This window comes from Corvus moneduloides, chromosome 4 (genome assembly GCF_009650955.1).
Source record: "Corvus moneduloides isolate bCorMon1 chromosome 4, bCorMon1.pri, whole genome shotgun sequence".
Lineage (NCBI taxonomy): Eukaryota > Metazoa > Chordata > Aves > Passeriformes > Corvidae > Corvus > Corvus moneduloides.
In genome coordinates, this window is record NC_045479.1 from 54,150,452 (window position 1) to 54,166,839 (window position 16,388).

At 35.5% G+C, this 16,388-nt stretch overlaps 1 protein-coding gene across 6 annotated transcripts in view; it reads right to left on the reverse strand.

Moving 5' to 3' along the window:
* GRM8 (glutamate metabotropic receptor 8) overlaps positions 1-16,388 on the reverse strand; it is a 326,496-nt gene that overhangs the window by 106,733 nt on the left and 203,375 nt on the right. For 5 of the 6 annotated variants that reach the window (XM_032106709.1, XM_032106708.1, XM_032106712.1 and 2 more), the window contains one exon: positions 15,656-15,856. In XM_032106709.1, the coding sequence (XP_031962600.1) occupies positions 15,656-15,856 (201 nt within the window). Of the gene's footprint in view, positions 1-11,946; positions 13,150-15,655; positions 15,857-16,388 lie in introns of those variants that run through there. The other variant, XM_032106713.1, reaches the window with a different exon arrangement.

Below are 16,388 nucleotides of genomic sequence, written 5' to 3' on the forward strand. Positions count from 1 at the left end.
TAAATATCTCATTGGGTAGGGGCAGCCTCTTCTCAGTCACATCTAGAGACAGGACAAGAGGCAATGGGCACATACCAAACCAGAGAAAATTATGTTTAAGCATAAAATAAAAAAATTTCAGTGTGCAAGAAGCTGAACAGTGGAATAGCTTGCTCTGAGAGGTTGAGTAGCCTCCGTCTCTGGAGATATTCCACATACAATTGGATGCAGATCTGAGCAAGCTATTGCTGTAGCTCAGTCTACTCTGAGCAAAGGGGGTTGTACGAGACATCTCTAGAGGACCAGCCTGGTTTTGTGAGCAGTAACTCTGTTTCTGAGGTCTAGTGATCCAGACTTTCAGAAAGTTGCAAATGATCAATCACAATGACATGATATTTGCAACCATTTGGCCGCACCACCAAGCCAGGAGAGGTGTAAAATAGCCACAGGCAACACTTTTTGATGACCCATTTCCTGCCAGTAAATACCAAACAAGGAGTATCTGAAAAATCAGCCTAATGTGTTTTATGAGCCTCATCCTTAAAAAAAAGGGGTATTGTTATTCTGTGCATGTATTGTCTTATGTGTGACTCTGTGCAATGCAGACTACACAGTGCAGAATGAGAATGGAAGACGACCCATGAAAGACCCACATTATTAATTGTTGTCAGTCTGGTGAAAAGGCTTCAGGAGCTCAGCCCTCAATAGCTTTATGTTGGAGGAACTAATAAAGGTTCAGGTATTTAAAAAATGGCACCTGTAGTCAAGGCACTCTTATGATATGTGCGATTCTTAGGTTTATTCTGGTGTGGAAATTTATACTACTTTCCCTTTAGAAGTAAGTAAGACTGAATAATAAACTAAGTAGCTGTAGATATGTGTAAATGGAAACAAATCTCTGTAAAAATGCAGCTCTAGATAATAATTAGAATCTAATAAGTAATTTTCTTCTAATTTTGAAAGCATATAAAACATAGATAATAGTATCATAGCCAAATTAAGTTTACAACGACTCTTGCCATTTCAGTTGAGCCAACAGAGGAAGAAGCAGAAAATACAATCCATGTAACAGATCCAATGAAATTAAGAAAAAAATGCTTATAACACAGAGGGTGAAAGCCTTTGTTACAATTTCACAGATCTCCTGTGTTACAGATGGAGGTCTTTTCTCGCCTTACAGTTTCTATGATTCTATGGAAATGCACAAAATATTCCCAGAAATTAGCATAAGTAATTTTAATTAAAACAGACACTTTTTTTTTTGAAGTGCTACTTTTTAAAAACATGCTTCCAGGAATGAGATTGGACAGGTAAATGTGGAAAATTGCACAGAAATTATATAACTTTAGGATATACACAGTGGAATGGGACGCAAAAATCTTCTGTTAGTAATTTTTCTCATTCCTGTGAACTGCTCTTTTAGGATCCATTTAGCAATTAATTGCCATCCTCACTAGATGCTAATATTGCAACAGAAATCTACAGAATAAATTGTGCCAGTGCAAACGAGGCAGTGATTGGCAGGCCATTCTTAATTATGGCAGTAGGTTTAGCACTTGTGTTAATCTGAAATTCATTAACATGTCTCCAGACACCACTAGTTAAATCCAGTTTGCCAACAGGCAGAGTCTGCTCTGAAATTAGTGCTTCAGAAAACCTTGTTTATTGCCTGCTGTCCCCTGAAAAAAATTCACTGAGGTCAGGTTTCCTGACATATTGTTTGACTGGATTCCCAAAACAATTCCACGATATTCTCAAGAGGCAACTCTGAACACGCAAATCCTAGAATGAGGTTTGTGCCAGAATCACTTATCTACAAGTAAATCTCTTATTTCTTCAAACAGATTCTTAATTCCTCTTTTTATACTTTATTGATGTGGTCTTTTGGGCTACATTTTCATGATCAATCATTATTCTACCCATATAGAAATCTCTGTGGATGAAACAGACAAAAATGCAAATAAGGATAAAAGCTACATAAATTTTTCAGAAATGGATCATGCCAAAAATCCTGGTGTCCTTCTCTGACAGACATTATTTACTTATTTACAAGGAAAGCCTGACAGATATAATCTCTCTGGATTTCAGAAATGTATTCCATAGGAGATGACTGATTAAAATTGAAAAGGTGGGGATCAGAAGCTGGACTGTAAAGTGGATCAAAAAGGAGATCAAACAGGTTGTGCTGAAAGTGTCCTGGTATTGGTGGGTTTCCCACGCAGTTCTTCAAAGTCTATTTTGGAAAATTTTAGTGTTTTCACCAGTGACTATGCCCTCAAGGGGCAAAAAAATGCCCTTCGGGGACACAGATGTCCTAAAGAAATGTAACGGCAGCATGAATATGGATGGGATACATTGGTAACATGGAATGAGATCAAACACCACATGGCAGAATTTGGGTAACCTTAGGGACTGAGGCAATAAAAATAAGATTTTATGTATATCCTGAGGCATTTACGGGCTAATAATGGGAACTTTTCTAAGAGTACAGAGTGCCCATGCTTCTAGATACAAAAGAAGAGGAAATGTGTAAGAGTTCATATGCGTCTCACACTAGATTCCTGCCTTTCTCTTCAGTCCCTTTCTTCAGGCACATTAAGGATTTATTACCTACCTCTGTAAAGTCATAGAATTATTTTTATCTCTAATACAATCACATTGGGATACACTGTATTATCCAAACTTTTCCCCAGTCTTATTCTGTAGATCTTCCTTATTACAATGCCAGAGCAGTAAATCTTGCAATGATTTTATGTAGCTCTCCTCAGATCCCTAAACAGGCCATCATAATAAAGCCAAAAAGACAACATGTCATTAAACTTTTTGATTAATCTCTTCTACATCTAGCATCCAGCTTTCTGTATACATCTTCATTCTTATTTCTTTTTCACTCATGTTTCAAATGATTTTTTATATATTTCTTAGAATATGCTGCATTCTTTCTTGGGAATTCTTGGTCATTTTGCACTGTATGGATGGATGCTGTAAAGACGGAAAGGGTGAATGCTACAGAACAATGAATTATATAATTATTTTCCTCATTTCTCTAGCCATGATTATCAAAGTTCCTTTCTTAGCAGAGTGTTGACAAATGACAGTTGAAAAATAACATTATCTTGTTGGGCTTCCCAGAGTCCCCAGAATTAAATAGAAGGCTCTTCTACCACACTCAGTCCTTTTTCCCAGGAACTTCTCCAGTTTGCTTAAGTTCCAAATAATAAATAGCTTTGTAAGTACTGTTGCTTGCTCCCATTAAGACTTTTTTTTGTTTAGTGTTCAGTTCCCCAGCCTTGTCAACCTCCATCACTTATTGTCAGAATTACTTCTTTAAATGTACTACAGACACTCAAATGTCTGCATTTACATCTTTTTATCCACCAATTCTTCCCACCAGTTTTGATAGGCTTTTTATGACCAATTTTATTTTTATTTTTCCTAAATTGCTTCATCTTCCTCTCCCTTTGCAAGCTTTGCAAACTGCAGATTATTTTCAGTTTTAAAGGTGTTTTCATACTGGTATAATTTAAAATCTTGTTTCACAAGATGCATTTAAACAATCTTCTTTAAGATTAACAGTTTTGTCTGTAAGGAGATCTTAGCATTTGGTTATGTCTTAATTAGTTCATACAATCTCTGTGCATGCAAGGAAGAATTCCATGTAGATTGCTTCTCCTTTGATTGCTTTTAAAGCAGACACAAAATAATAGTCTAATTTTATTATTAAATAATTTATGGTTATTATTACTGCATTTATTACTGATAATTAGATTAATATCTCTTTGCAAAGTAGTGTTATTATATAACTTTTGCACATATTCTAAGTTCCTGCTATTTTTTTTTTTATTAGGTAGACATCTTTCCAGTGATTTACAATAATATCTCATCACTTTATTCCTAGCTTCCATCCTCCAGCTCATTTTTTCTCCAAAAAAACCAGGATAATATTGGTGTCCTCTGACATGTTTTTGGAAACAGATAACTAAAGCTCATAGAGTTTTATAGATTTGCTCTGTTGTCATTGGAGGCATCTATACAGAACAATTCATCTGGCATATTTTAGAGGATTAAATGATGAGGCAAACCATGCCCCACTAAATGACTTTCTCTCCATTCACTATAAAAGCTCTGTAATCAACTAGTTCGTGTGTAGACAGCTGCACTCATCACATCTAATGTGAAACAAATTGAATTCTATTCCTACACTGTTTGGCTATTTGAATAGCTAAAGTCTCCATGTTCCTGTATTATTCCATTTCTACACTTTTCCCCTCTTCCACTTTAGTTGCATAACACACAAAATAAGGCAAACCCAATACATCATAGTAGTTTAGCTGCTACCTTTCACAATGCTAGGAAAAACTGCCCCTTTTATCACCTACATCATCATGTGTCTGTACTATTTCTGTTATTTCTCATGGGGGAAAAATGAAAAAAGCAATACCATATAAGTAGTCTTTGTCTCTAATCTATGTACTGTTCAATATTTGTAGTGTGTCAATCTGCTGAAGTTATAAGCCCTTCTGTTTTTCTGTGCCTAACCTTATTACTTTCCATTTCCTAGCAACAAATCATATGGTTCAGGCACAGGCTTGTGACCCTGTTCTATAGGAGTCATGTTCACTTGTTCTCACCCTCAGTGCTTTTTCCACAGTCCTCTATTATTGTCAGGTTTCATCATCCTCCAACATTTCCCTACTCAGAACCCTTCTTGCTACATATCTGCCCAGCAATTCATATCAAGATCTGTGCTCATTCCTATTTAATACTCCATTAGAAACCATTACCAAGTCAGGACCACGAGGATAAAAGATTTAAATTTTCAGAAATATTTTTTCATTGATCTGGTTGTTATTGATTCTGACAGAGGGATTCTGAGGGAGGACAAATAAGCAATTGTATCTGTAGCAAGGAAGAAAAGCTAAGAAAATTTATAGCCATCTTTACAACTTTAGAAGTGGCAGAAGGCCATAAAAAAATCAAGAAAATAAAGGTAGATAGATCTATATTAATTTTTCATATATGAGCCTTAATAAAAGATCTTTATGTAATCTCTGAAGACAATGAATGCCATGAGAATTATTCCCTTTTTTGATCACCTCCCATTTAGCCACTGTACATCGACACTTACGAGGTCTGTGTTATCACAGACTGCAAGGACTCCGCAATCTGAAAATCACCCATAAAAAACAGGACAACATTTTTATAAGACAAGGAGCAACAGGAAGGGCCGGACTTCAGATGACTCTTTTAGTGACCAAGATCTGAGTTCAATTTAATTATCTAAGAACTGTCCACATGGCAGCAATTTGCATTTCTAAGTTACTGAAGTACCAGCATTTACACTCCCCTTTTCAGAGGCTCCTTAGCCCAAACAGTGAGGCACACATCTTGTACTTCACCCACATTGCAGCTCAGATCCAAGAGGGAGAGGCACAGTTATTTTTTGCCTATTTCTCCGATCTGAGTTGTGCCCTCTGGACAAAAATCAAGAGAAATGCAGCTCCAAACTCACAGGGATCCTGGATGCTGAGGGAGGAATCTCAGCTCTGCTGACATGGCAATACCTTGGCAGAAGGGTCCAAACACAGCAGCCAGTTGTGTCTGAGTACCATGCAATAATTCACAAAACACTATCTAATCCACACCTTATCCCTTCATATTTGATGTGCAAATTGATATGTGCACTAAGGATTAGAATTAACAACTTCAATTTAGGAACATCTGCTCAAACATTACTTTCTTTATTTTACACATTTCTCAGAATTTTCTGTTTCATTATACAAGGTTTAGAAGAACTCACTTATTACAACAAGAACAAAATCGTGTGCAGTTTATGTCCAGGTAAGAAAGAACATTGTGCATAAGCAATATCCCTTGTTGGTAAGAAATGGTGAAAGTGACAAACAGAAAAAATTACCAGTGTTTGAACTGCAATTAGTCCATGCATAAGGGAGGATCAATACAAATATTTGTAACTATCAAAAGCTGGAGCCTTTAAAAGCCGACTGACTTGGCAGAAACCTTCCCACAGTGGCTGCATGTCAATATAAGGATTATTTTCAAGCACCTTTAGTTGTTTTTCTCTAACATGATAAGCAGTGGACTCTAATATCCTGAGGCTTTCTCTTCAGATCTCTGGGTAGGACTTGAAAGTACCACACCAGAGAATGCACTAAATAAGCTTTTCAAGTTTGCAGAGTCTGGCATGTTTTGAGGAGTCTAACTGCCCTGTAGCTGCATATCCTGCATGCAGATGATGACTTGGGGTTCCATATATCATTTTTGCTTTCCTTTAAAATGTGTAATAATCATCTCTAAAAAGTGGGACACAGCTACCATAACTGGCCATATTATGAGTTGTGACTTGATGGTACCTAGGGATATATTTATAAAATGTGATTATGTCTGACACAGGAACACTGCCAATACATTTTTGTCTCTCAACTCAGGATCAAGCTGTATTGGAGTGAGGCCAGGGTAGTCCTCGGGTAGCTGAAGAATCACACAGGAAATCCAAACATTGATCCAGATGGAGCTCAGAGTGAGCAGTAATGTGTCTTCTGTGATTGTACCTGTTTGACTTGCCTTACAGCCAAAAGAAAGAAATCTATTACTTAGGTCCCCATAAGATACAGAATTTTGCATTTCTTCTCATCTTAAAGAATTTGGTGAGTATATATATGGCAAACCTTGAAAAAAAGAAATTCTGAGCAGGCAGCAGGGTACAGTGCATGGGTGATATATAGCTACTTCCTTTGCACCAAGTCTGTACAAACTCCATCCTCTGCCTGCCACAAGCAAACACAAACTCCCTTGTCTTTCACTGAAAAACATATTGCTCCCAGGGAAATATTAATTTAGTGAATGTCAAGGACTATCTCTTACTGCGCCGCTCTTCTACTCCCGCAAGTAAACATATGTGGCAGAGAGCACATCTATAATCTCAGGATGTTTTCTATTCCTCAGACAGCTCAGGTAACCATTATGTTATTAGGATGCTTTCCAAGCTCCTAGGAACTACCTTGCAGTATGCAGTAAGTGCAACACCCAAACTCAAAGCCACATTTAAGTGACTAGATGATGCCCATAATAAAAATAAGTAATTTTAAATGCAAGCTTTTTTCTGTTTGCTTGCCAGTTAAACGGGATTTTGGTTTTTCTTATCTTTTTAGGAATCCTTTAAAGCTGTTAGAGTGGCTACTTTTTAATAGCTGGTGTTCAGGTTGATGAACACTGGTATTCCAGACCCAATAAAACAAACACTATATTTTCTATTGAATATAGTACAGTTGAAACTTTATAAACCTAGTGTTGATAAACATAATATTTTTGAGATTTTTTGGTTAGAATATGGATTTTTCCTTTTTTCAATTAATGAACAGGTAAAATTTAATGTCTACTTTTCAAGAAATATTTGCACAAACCACTGATGTTGCTCCATTTCAGAGTGTGAAATAAAAAGAGTGAGTCAATTCAATTAAGTTAAATGCTCATAATCTCACAGCATTCAGATTGGCTTATTGGATTTTAATGCTTCCGAGCATTGGAAACTTCTAAAAAGTAAAGAAGTAACCAGAATCAATTTCTGTCTGCTGTGATATTTGAATTTTATTGCTCTTTTAGGAAAAGATCACAGATTAAAGATAAAATTATTGCAATCATCTTTTAAGAACATTTTTCCTTGAATAATCAACCTGAATAGATCAAAGTTCCTATTTCTTTATTATTTGTTTTAGTGTTAAATTCTACTTACAAATGTCTTGAGAAACCCTGAATCCTTACGTGCTTTAAGTTAAAACATGTGGGAAAATGCTACAAGGAGATATGTAGTTATCATATACCTAGAATTGCAAATACAAAAAAGTACTGCAGCAATAGACATAACATTTTGGGTCCAATCTTTTCAGCATAAAACATAATGTGCTATGTGGCCAAAATTATTGGATACCTTAATCGTCAGAAATAATAAGGAAATACTTCCTTTGCTGGTTTAGAGAAACTTCTAAGATACACTATCTTCCACATATTTAATATTTCATACTATTAGAAATGCTTTAACCAGCCATTGAGAAAACCTCTGACTCGCAGCTGACTGCAGAAAACATAGAGAAGTAGATGAGTTGCTGTGGTGCCTAAACGCAGATAAACAGGATCTCTCTGGGAGCCTCGAGAGCTTTCCCAGTTATATGAAGAACAAGACTCTTACAGTGGACTTCACCAGCTACTGAAACAGGGGAACCAATCAGCCTGTAAGGGATGAACTGAATCCTGTCATTTTGCTCTTGAATACCTTGCTTAGATTCCTTGGATGCTCCCTGTTTTTGCTTACGGTCACATTTGGTAACAAGGTCTAACACATCCAACTTGCTCTAGAATCCAGTATTGCTTTGATTATACACCTGAATTTGGTTGATTACTGCTGAGTGCACCTGTCTAGAGCAGAAAAACTAAACAGCGCCATCTGATGATTTCAGCAGTGTCTACCAGTAATAAAATTATTCTCTTCTCCTGTAGTTCCTATGCTACAGTATTTAGTCTACCTGATTCCACTGCCATTCCCTTTAATATAAAGAAAATATTATTTTCCTCTTTATATTAGAATGTTTGATTTGTCAAGATAATTTCACTGACAGTGACCTTCCTAAAGAATTACTCTAGTTTTTGAGTTTGTCACCTACAGGCAATTATTAGATAGATCACTTTTGATATGAATGAATTATAAATGCAGCTTATTTATACTATCAAATACCATTAACAAAATCTTTTTCCCTTTTTTCTTTGATAGTCTCTCTACTGTGTCTTATTTCATTTTTAAGTCAATGATGTAGGAAAATAAAAAAGGCTCATATTATTTAGTTACAGAGGTATTAAAGCTAATCAATTTCCCTTCACATCTGTCCTGATGGCTTTCAGAACAGTTGTATTACCAAACACGTCATAAATCAACAAGTGGGAAAATTAAAAATTTGTACAAACATTTTCACTTGATTTGATAGATTTAAGAGGAGATTTTAAATCTAAACATTCAAGTTAGGAAGCTTTCCAAGGTATTCTTTTCCTCAAAACAGGACTTCTTCCTGTTAATAAAGGTAAGGATATCTGAAGGGCTTAAAAATGCTGCAGAACTGAAACTGTGACGTTTTTTACACAGACTAAAAGGTAAAAAACCACAGTTTCTTTGCACTCAGATACTTTTTTCTTGGAATGACAAGGGTTAATTTGTTCTGCTCCTTGTTACAGCTTGAATTTTTCACTTGATCATATTAGAAAGGATATATCTGAATATCCTTACCTATCAGGAGATGCAAATCAATTTTCATTGAGTAATGAGAGTAAATCCTTTATCACCATCCCTTACATATTAATTATTAAAATACCATATGAATTAGACCTTGTTTCTCAAAACAGAATTGACCTCAGTCAAGTTCTGCATCATGAATTTTGTATGTGGAGCATATATATTGCTCAATTAATCAGTACTTAAGATCTGTACATAAGCAAAAGCACAGCTATAAATTGCACTTGCTTTTAGGTTCTACCTTCTAATTTCACACCAAGCATTTTCATAATCACTGATTTTAATCACATGGATTCGTGAGGTACCTCAGAATCACAGAAGCTCCAAGCTCTGCTTGCTGTGCCTGCTTACATTATGGCCATACATTACTTAAATCCATTCAGAATGATTCAGATCACTCTGCAATCTTACAATCTTGTACAGCCACCTGGATTAATTCCATTAAAATAATTAGCATGCCAAAGCAGAATTTATCTGAAATCATTCCCTGCTAATTCCCAATAATAAATTAACACTGGTAACAACTCTTTTATTCATTTAGCATAAAGGCTTGGAAAACTAGACATCAGGAATCTTTGTTACACATTGTGTGCCGTAGTCCCCTATGCATTTGCAAACCAAGTCAGACACCTGTGAAACTATGACAAAAATACATGAAAAGAGTTTTGCATTGGATTTTATGAATTCAAGTCCATGTTAGTTTAAGCTTTAGCCATGTTTTCAAACATTTCTCTGTACCACCAAGATTTCTAAAAAAATTACATAGAATTATGACATGTGATTTAATTATGACAGAAAAAACATCACAGATCTTAATAAAACCCCAGCAGACATCCCCCCTGCATCTCCCACTTCTGTGGTTGAAAGCCATATCTATTTTTTCAGCATGGTACAGATTAGTGAAAATAGATTTGCTACCACAATGAGTCCTAGCAAGGTCAGCAGAGTTCAGCCCTTCCCAATTCATTGTTAATCTTATTTGTCCATATCTGATCTACTCATCTGCTATTATCTCACATTATACTTAGACATTTTTTTGACCCTATCAGAGTATGGTGGCATCCTATTATCCCAAGTATTTCTGACAGTAAAAACTTCTATATTATAAACTGCCTATAAGAACTCATAACTCCCAAAAAATGCAAGGTGTGCCTAATTTAAACTATTTTTAAAAGGTTATTTTCTCTATGGGTACTTGTAGACTTGAGAGTAGGAATTTAAAAAACCTGAGTGAGGAGCATAGCACCAGTACATTTTAAGTGGCACATTTAGTTCTATTGTGCTTAATGCCTCAAAAAATGTCAAAACTTATCAGCCTGAAAGTGCACCATTTTAAAGCTTCTGTTTTAATGATAAATAATTATTTGAGAATGCAAATTTTGTACTCAGTGAAAGAATAGAGAGGTGTCAGCTTTCTTGAAGAAAACATTTTAAAGAGTCTGAGCTGAATATTAAGTCAGGAGAGTTTTGCATAGATTGATGTCTTAGCAACTTCAAAAGATAGCAGAAGAAGATTAATTTTGTAAATGGCTGATTCCACAATAATGACTCTCTAGAGGGTTCAAAATTCTTTATGAGAAATCTCATTCTTCTGTTTTTTTTAAATGTCCTGTATAGATATTGTTTTCTTAGTTAAAAAAAAAAAAATTACAACATAGAGGGATCATTAATTGTTATTTTAGTTGACACCTGGAGTTAGCCTGCTAGCTTCTGTTCTTTTATTCTCATTCTCTGGTATTATTCTGCCCTTTCAGGACGAATTTTTTTGATGTTCCTTTTTTAAACGGGGTTAATGTTTCCCTGTGTCTCTGTGTGTTCAGCCAAAATTAATCTTTTCTCAAAGGCATTAAATTAACATATCTAAAAAACAAATAACAGCAAGGGTTACTTGTCCACTCAGACAATGAAATTAGTTCCAGAAGAATAGAGTAAAACACTGTAAGTCAGGGTTAAGTGATAATATTTTTTCTTTCCTTCAAGTCCAGATAATGTTATAGAATCACAACAAGACTGAGGTGGGCAGGGAACCCTGGAAATAAACTAGTTCAACTCCTCTTCTTAGAGTAGGCTCAGCTAGAGCAGGCTGCCTTTGTCCAGCCAGGTTTTGAGTGTCTCCAAGGATGGAGATTCCACAACTTTTTTTAAGCAGCCTGTTCCAGTGTTACTGTAGATTTGTCACAAAATCCAAGAAAGCAGCGTAGTTGTGTACTTTGTCCAGCAAGACCAAAGTAAAGGTTGTACACTTAGAATATATTTCAAGTCTTTTCTTCACCAGGAGAGGGAAGTGATGTTGCAGTAACCTCCTGAAGAAGCAGACAACGTTTACCTAAGCATTGATGGCAGAGCGGAGTCAGCGCTTCCCCCTATTCTCTGCTCCCTTCTCAATTATGCTTGCTTGCATAAAAAAGTCAAATTACCAAGTATCCCCATTATTCCTCAGGATAAATAACCCACCAAAGCAAATAAGACGTCTCTTTTCAAGTATGTGAGTAGAGGTCAAGTGCTGCCCTTACCTTTAGAAGTGTAAAACTCAAATTGCAATATCTGTAAATACATTTTGTTACAGTGTTACATTTGTCCCTAGAAGTACTAAAATGTGTAAATGTAAATATAAATACAAATGTATGACTAAAGGTAGGCCAAAAACAGCTACCCTACACTGCTTATAAAGAGAGAGTTTGGGAGGAGAGAGACACACACACACAGGGGAGGTGGCGGGAAGAGACAGAGTTTTATTCTCACCCAAGAAATAGCACCGTATTCATGCTGTAGTTCTTTGCCAGCAAGGAAGTACAAAGATAAATCTTTTTCTTAAAATCAAAACAAAACCACCTTTGAAACACTTCCATTCACTGCAATTGCATGTTCAAATCTTGTTCCTGTTAAATGATGAGCACTTATGTTGAATTTAACAGAACACTTCTCATGAAGCACTCAACACATGCCAGGGTAAAAACCCTTATAGAACACCTGCTTGTTTTGTAGACAGAAGTTAAATGAAGTTAAACAGAAGGAGAACACCAGAGCAATGTGATAGGAGAATATATTGAATCACGCCACAATTACGTTATTGTGCATATCACCATTTATGAACCTAATTAGCAGAAAAACTCTTCTCTTTACAGAACTTTAAATATGAAACACCAGTTTTTCAAAAATATCTCATTTGGATACAAACAGTGATAGGAAAAATTTTTCAAATGTGGCACCTTATTAAAATAAGAACCCCTTAAATGATAATATTCACTTTTTGCCTGGAAAAAAGAAAAATAGGACCATGAAACTTTCAAAATGTCTAAGTATTCATTGATCAAAGAAACAGAATGGTCTGGTTATGGTCTGCTAAAAGTAACCATGAAGAACTCAAAGTACTAAGTGTGCCATATCTCAGAACACTGCTTTTATATTTTCATTTAAAAGTTCTTTAGAGGTGCACAGCAATAAGTTGTACCAGGTACATGTTAGAAGTTTCTTTTCCTATTAAATTAAATTAATTTTTTAAATGCCCATTATGAATGAAAAGGAATTGATTTTAGAGACCATTCTTTCCTAGCTGTCCTATGAAAAACACTGGCAATAGTAAAACAGGAGTCTACAGTCAGCAGTAACTCATATTTTGTGTACAAATACATTTCTTTGTTTCTATTACCAATCAAGTTGTATCCCATTTAAAATCATGATGAACTATGAGATTTTCTGCATTTAGCATACAACTAAAGAATATCTAAGCAGAAGCAAATGTCTTATTAATCACATCAGTTCAATGTGAGCTGGTGGTTATGATCACCCTTCAGTCATGAAGGTGTCATGGAATATTACACAGATGAATCCTTCAGGGAAGCAAATCTTCATGATTTGTAAATTAAAAAAACCTGAGTAAACAAAAATAAATACAGTTCAAAGTGATTTCTTGCAATCCAGAGCAAATCAGTTACTCCAATAAACAAAAATATGTGTGTTTTCTTACCCTTGCAAATACCATCCATAAAACAGACAGAAGTTCTTCAGAATACAGATCACATTTTGTGAGGGAAACCCACTAAGTTGAATGTGTAAGCATATTAACAGGACTTGAACCTACTCATTACTACCTGAGTGAAGAAGGATATACTGAATTAAGTGAGGTGAGAAGCTGGTTTAATATGCATAAGGGTAGGATCATGTGCAGAAATCAACATTGAAGAAAAGGAAAAACTGCCTGTCTCAAAAATGCCAGTTACTTCTTGATTTTTTTTTTTTTATTGTGAATATGATTGTATATTGTAATTGACTACTCAGAGAGAATTTTGGAGGATTTTCCACCCTTGTAGATATTTAAAACCTAGTTGGGAATGGTCCTAAATAATCTGATTATGCTGATCCAGAACTAGGCAGGGGTTGGAGTAGTTGGAGGTCCTTGCCAGCTTCAGCTGGGCTGTGGTCCTGTGATCACTAGGGTAGAAAAGTGGTATATTGAATGGCTAAGAAACCCAGGGTTTTCCTTTCACGTATCAATTAATTTTTAATATAAGACGTTGGTAATGATTGAGGCTAGGATGCACATCAAAACTGACACACAGCATTACTGTTTATTCCCAGCACAGGAGGTCTTGTAACCTATATAAATACTCACCTCTGTCAGACACAGCAGTAGTGCTCTCCTGAAGAACAGGAACTTTGGATTAATAGGAAAAGATAAAGTGTTTAAGACCATCCTCTGCTTATGCCTCCAAATGCATGACTAAGAAAATAAAATATTTGGGCATATATCACACCCAAAAAATTGGTACACCAGTATATAATGTGGACTAGCCTAGTACAGGGAACATTTAACAAATCCCATGGGACAGGAAGTTAATCTCAAATAAATGTTTCTTTTTCTTTCTTCTTTTTTCCCTCTCTTTCAGTAAATCACTATTTCAAAATCAAATCTATTTTTGTTTGTGTCCAGAATGCTTTAATCTCCCTTTATTGCCATACTTAGAGACAGCAACAGAAATCATGACAGGTATTGATGAAATACAATTCTCTGGGGAGAGGAAGCTTTCATATAAAATGTAAATCTTATTATGCTAAACTTTCATGCTCACCAAATGAAAATAGATCCCTTTGTGCTTTAACAACACAGATCCAGAAAAACATCTACTGGAAATGTAGGTAATTATCACTGCAAACCTTGTAATATGCTGCCTACCTTTGTAATCATCACAATATTTCCCATTTGCCAGCAACATACTATGTTCCAAGTGTTCTTTAAAATCACTAAAGAGTCATTTAGACTCCTTATAACATTATAATCCTGGAGACAGGGTTTCCCTTTGCATGAAAACTGCATAGGAAGAAAAAGCTGTGAACTGTAACCAGCATTTGTATGAACCAAATGTTCTGGTGTATTACCTAAAGCAAAAAAAGCTTCCAATCAGAAGTTAAATTCAAAATGACCTTGTGTTTTTTTCAAAAGTGCTTGCAGCTGAGGTCATTGGAATAAATTGTGATAGAGAGCCCTTCTCTCCACATGGTTAGAAGGCATGTGCAGTACATGAATTACCACCAAGTAAGGAAAAAGAACCCCAACCAAAACAGAGCAAAGCACATCACTCAATTTCTTTGTAAAATAATGGCAAATATTGTCTATAAAAATTACGACTTCTAATGAAATAATTTAGGTTTTTGGCAACTTTATTTTGCCATCTAGTATGTTCTACACATTTCATATCTACATTCATAAATTAATCCTGTTCATTATTGGCCTCTACTATTAACAGCATAAGCACCTATAACTGCATTTCCCCAGAAGGCAGATCCCAGCCTCATATAATCTTATGTAGTTTTGTTTAAAAATATTTATTTTAGTTGTGTTAAAGCTCACTAAATTACTGAGTCAAAAACAATGAAATGGAAAAGAAGCTGGAACTGCTAGTGAGTATTTTAATTTAAATTTAAAAATGTAAATTGAAAGTAATTTCGCTATTTGCTTATGTAAGGGAATTACTAATCAATTTCAGAAGAAGGAGATTTTCAAAAGAGTATTTTTTAAATTCGTTCTCTTGCAAACACACAAGCAACCACTGTCAAATGATTTTAATCTGTCAATAAGACTGCATGAGTCCTCAATTTGTTTCCATAATAGTAGCTTTTCACTGGAGTATTTTGATCGACAGATTCATATTTTTAACATCTGCCTCTTTTAATGTTAAGAAGAAAAATGTTAAGATGAAAAATACACTGGGGGTTTCAGAGCAGGTGGAAAAACTCACAGTTCTGATTAAATGAGAACTGCTTCTAATCCTGTTTTCCACTGTGCCTTAAATGTATCCTATATAAAGAATAAAACCCAACTTGTCACTTATGAAACATTTAAAGAAGAGAGAGGCAAAAAAAAGAGTACACGTAACTTACCATTAAAGTTTACTGCCCGGATATAGCTGAGTAGTTCTTTACCGTCAGTTGTGCTCATCCTAGGGCACAGACCAATATATCCAGGGCAGAGATCTTTATGCATGTTGTGCAGGGCATAGGCCATGGAATACACTGCATCAATGACAAACTGAACTTTCCCTTCTTGTTCATAGGCTGAATCTCTCGCAATTCTTTCTAAGCCTGTGGAAGAAAGAGAAAGAGTTTACTTCTATTTGTGTGTGCACAAGTGTGTACCTGCATGAGCACTCGCATGCAAAAATTCACAGTGGAACATAAATAATTACAGCTGGATTGACAGGTAAAGTCAGGATTTGTCTATCCATCACCTAAATTAACAAGACAAGGAAAAATATGGCCATCTGGTTTTGCCTCTAATCGTTCTACACTGTGCCAAGTATGTAAACAGTATGTTGATTTCTGGGCTAGGACAGAGGACAGAACATTTCAGTACAAGAAAAAGATATATAGATATATGTATTTCTACAGTCCAGTAGAAAAATTATCTTTCCTCCGTATTGATTTTCATTCAACAGTTGTTTATTGTTATTTATAGGACAGTTCTATAGCAGCCTGCCATTCTCTTTTAGAAAAATTTAAGGCTATCTTGATTTTCATCCCCGTCTATTGTTTGATAAACATTATTTAAACATCACAGGGAAAAAAGCTGAATGCTTGCCGAGTGATGTGACCATCTGTCTCCATAGTGAAAAGT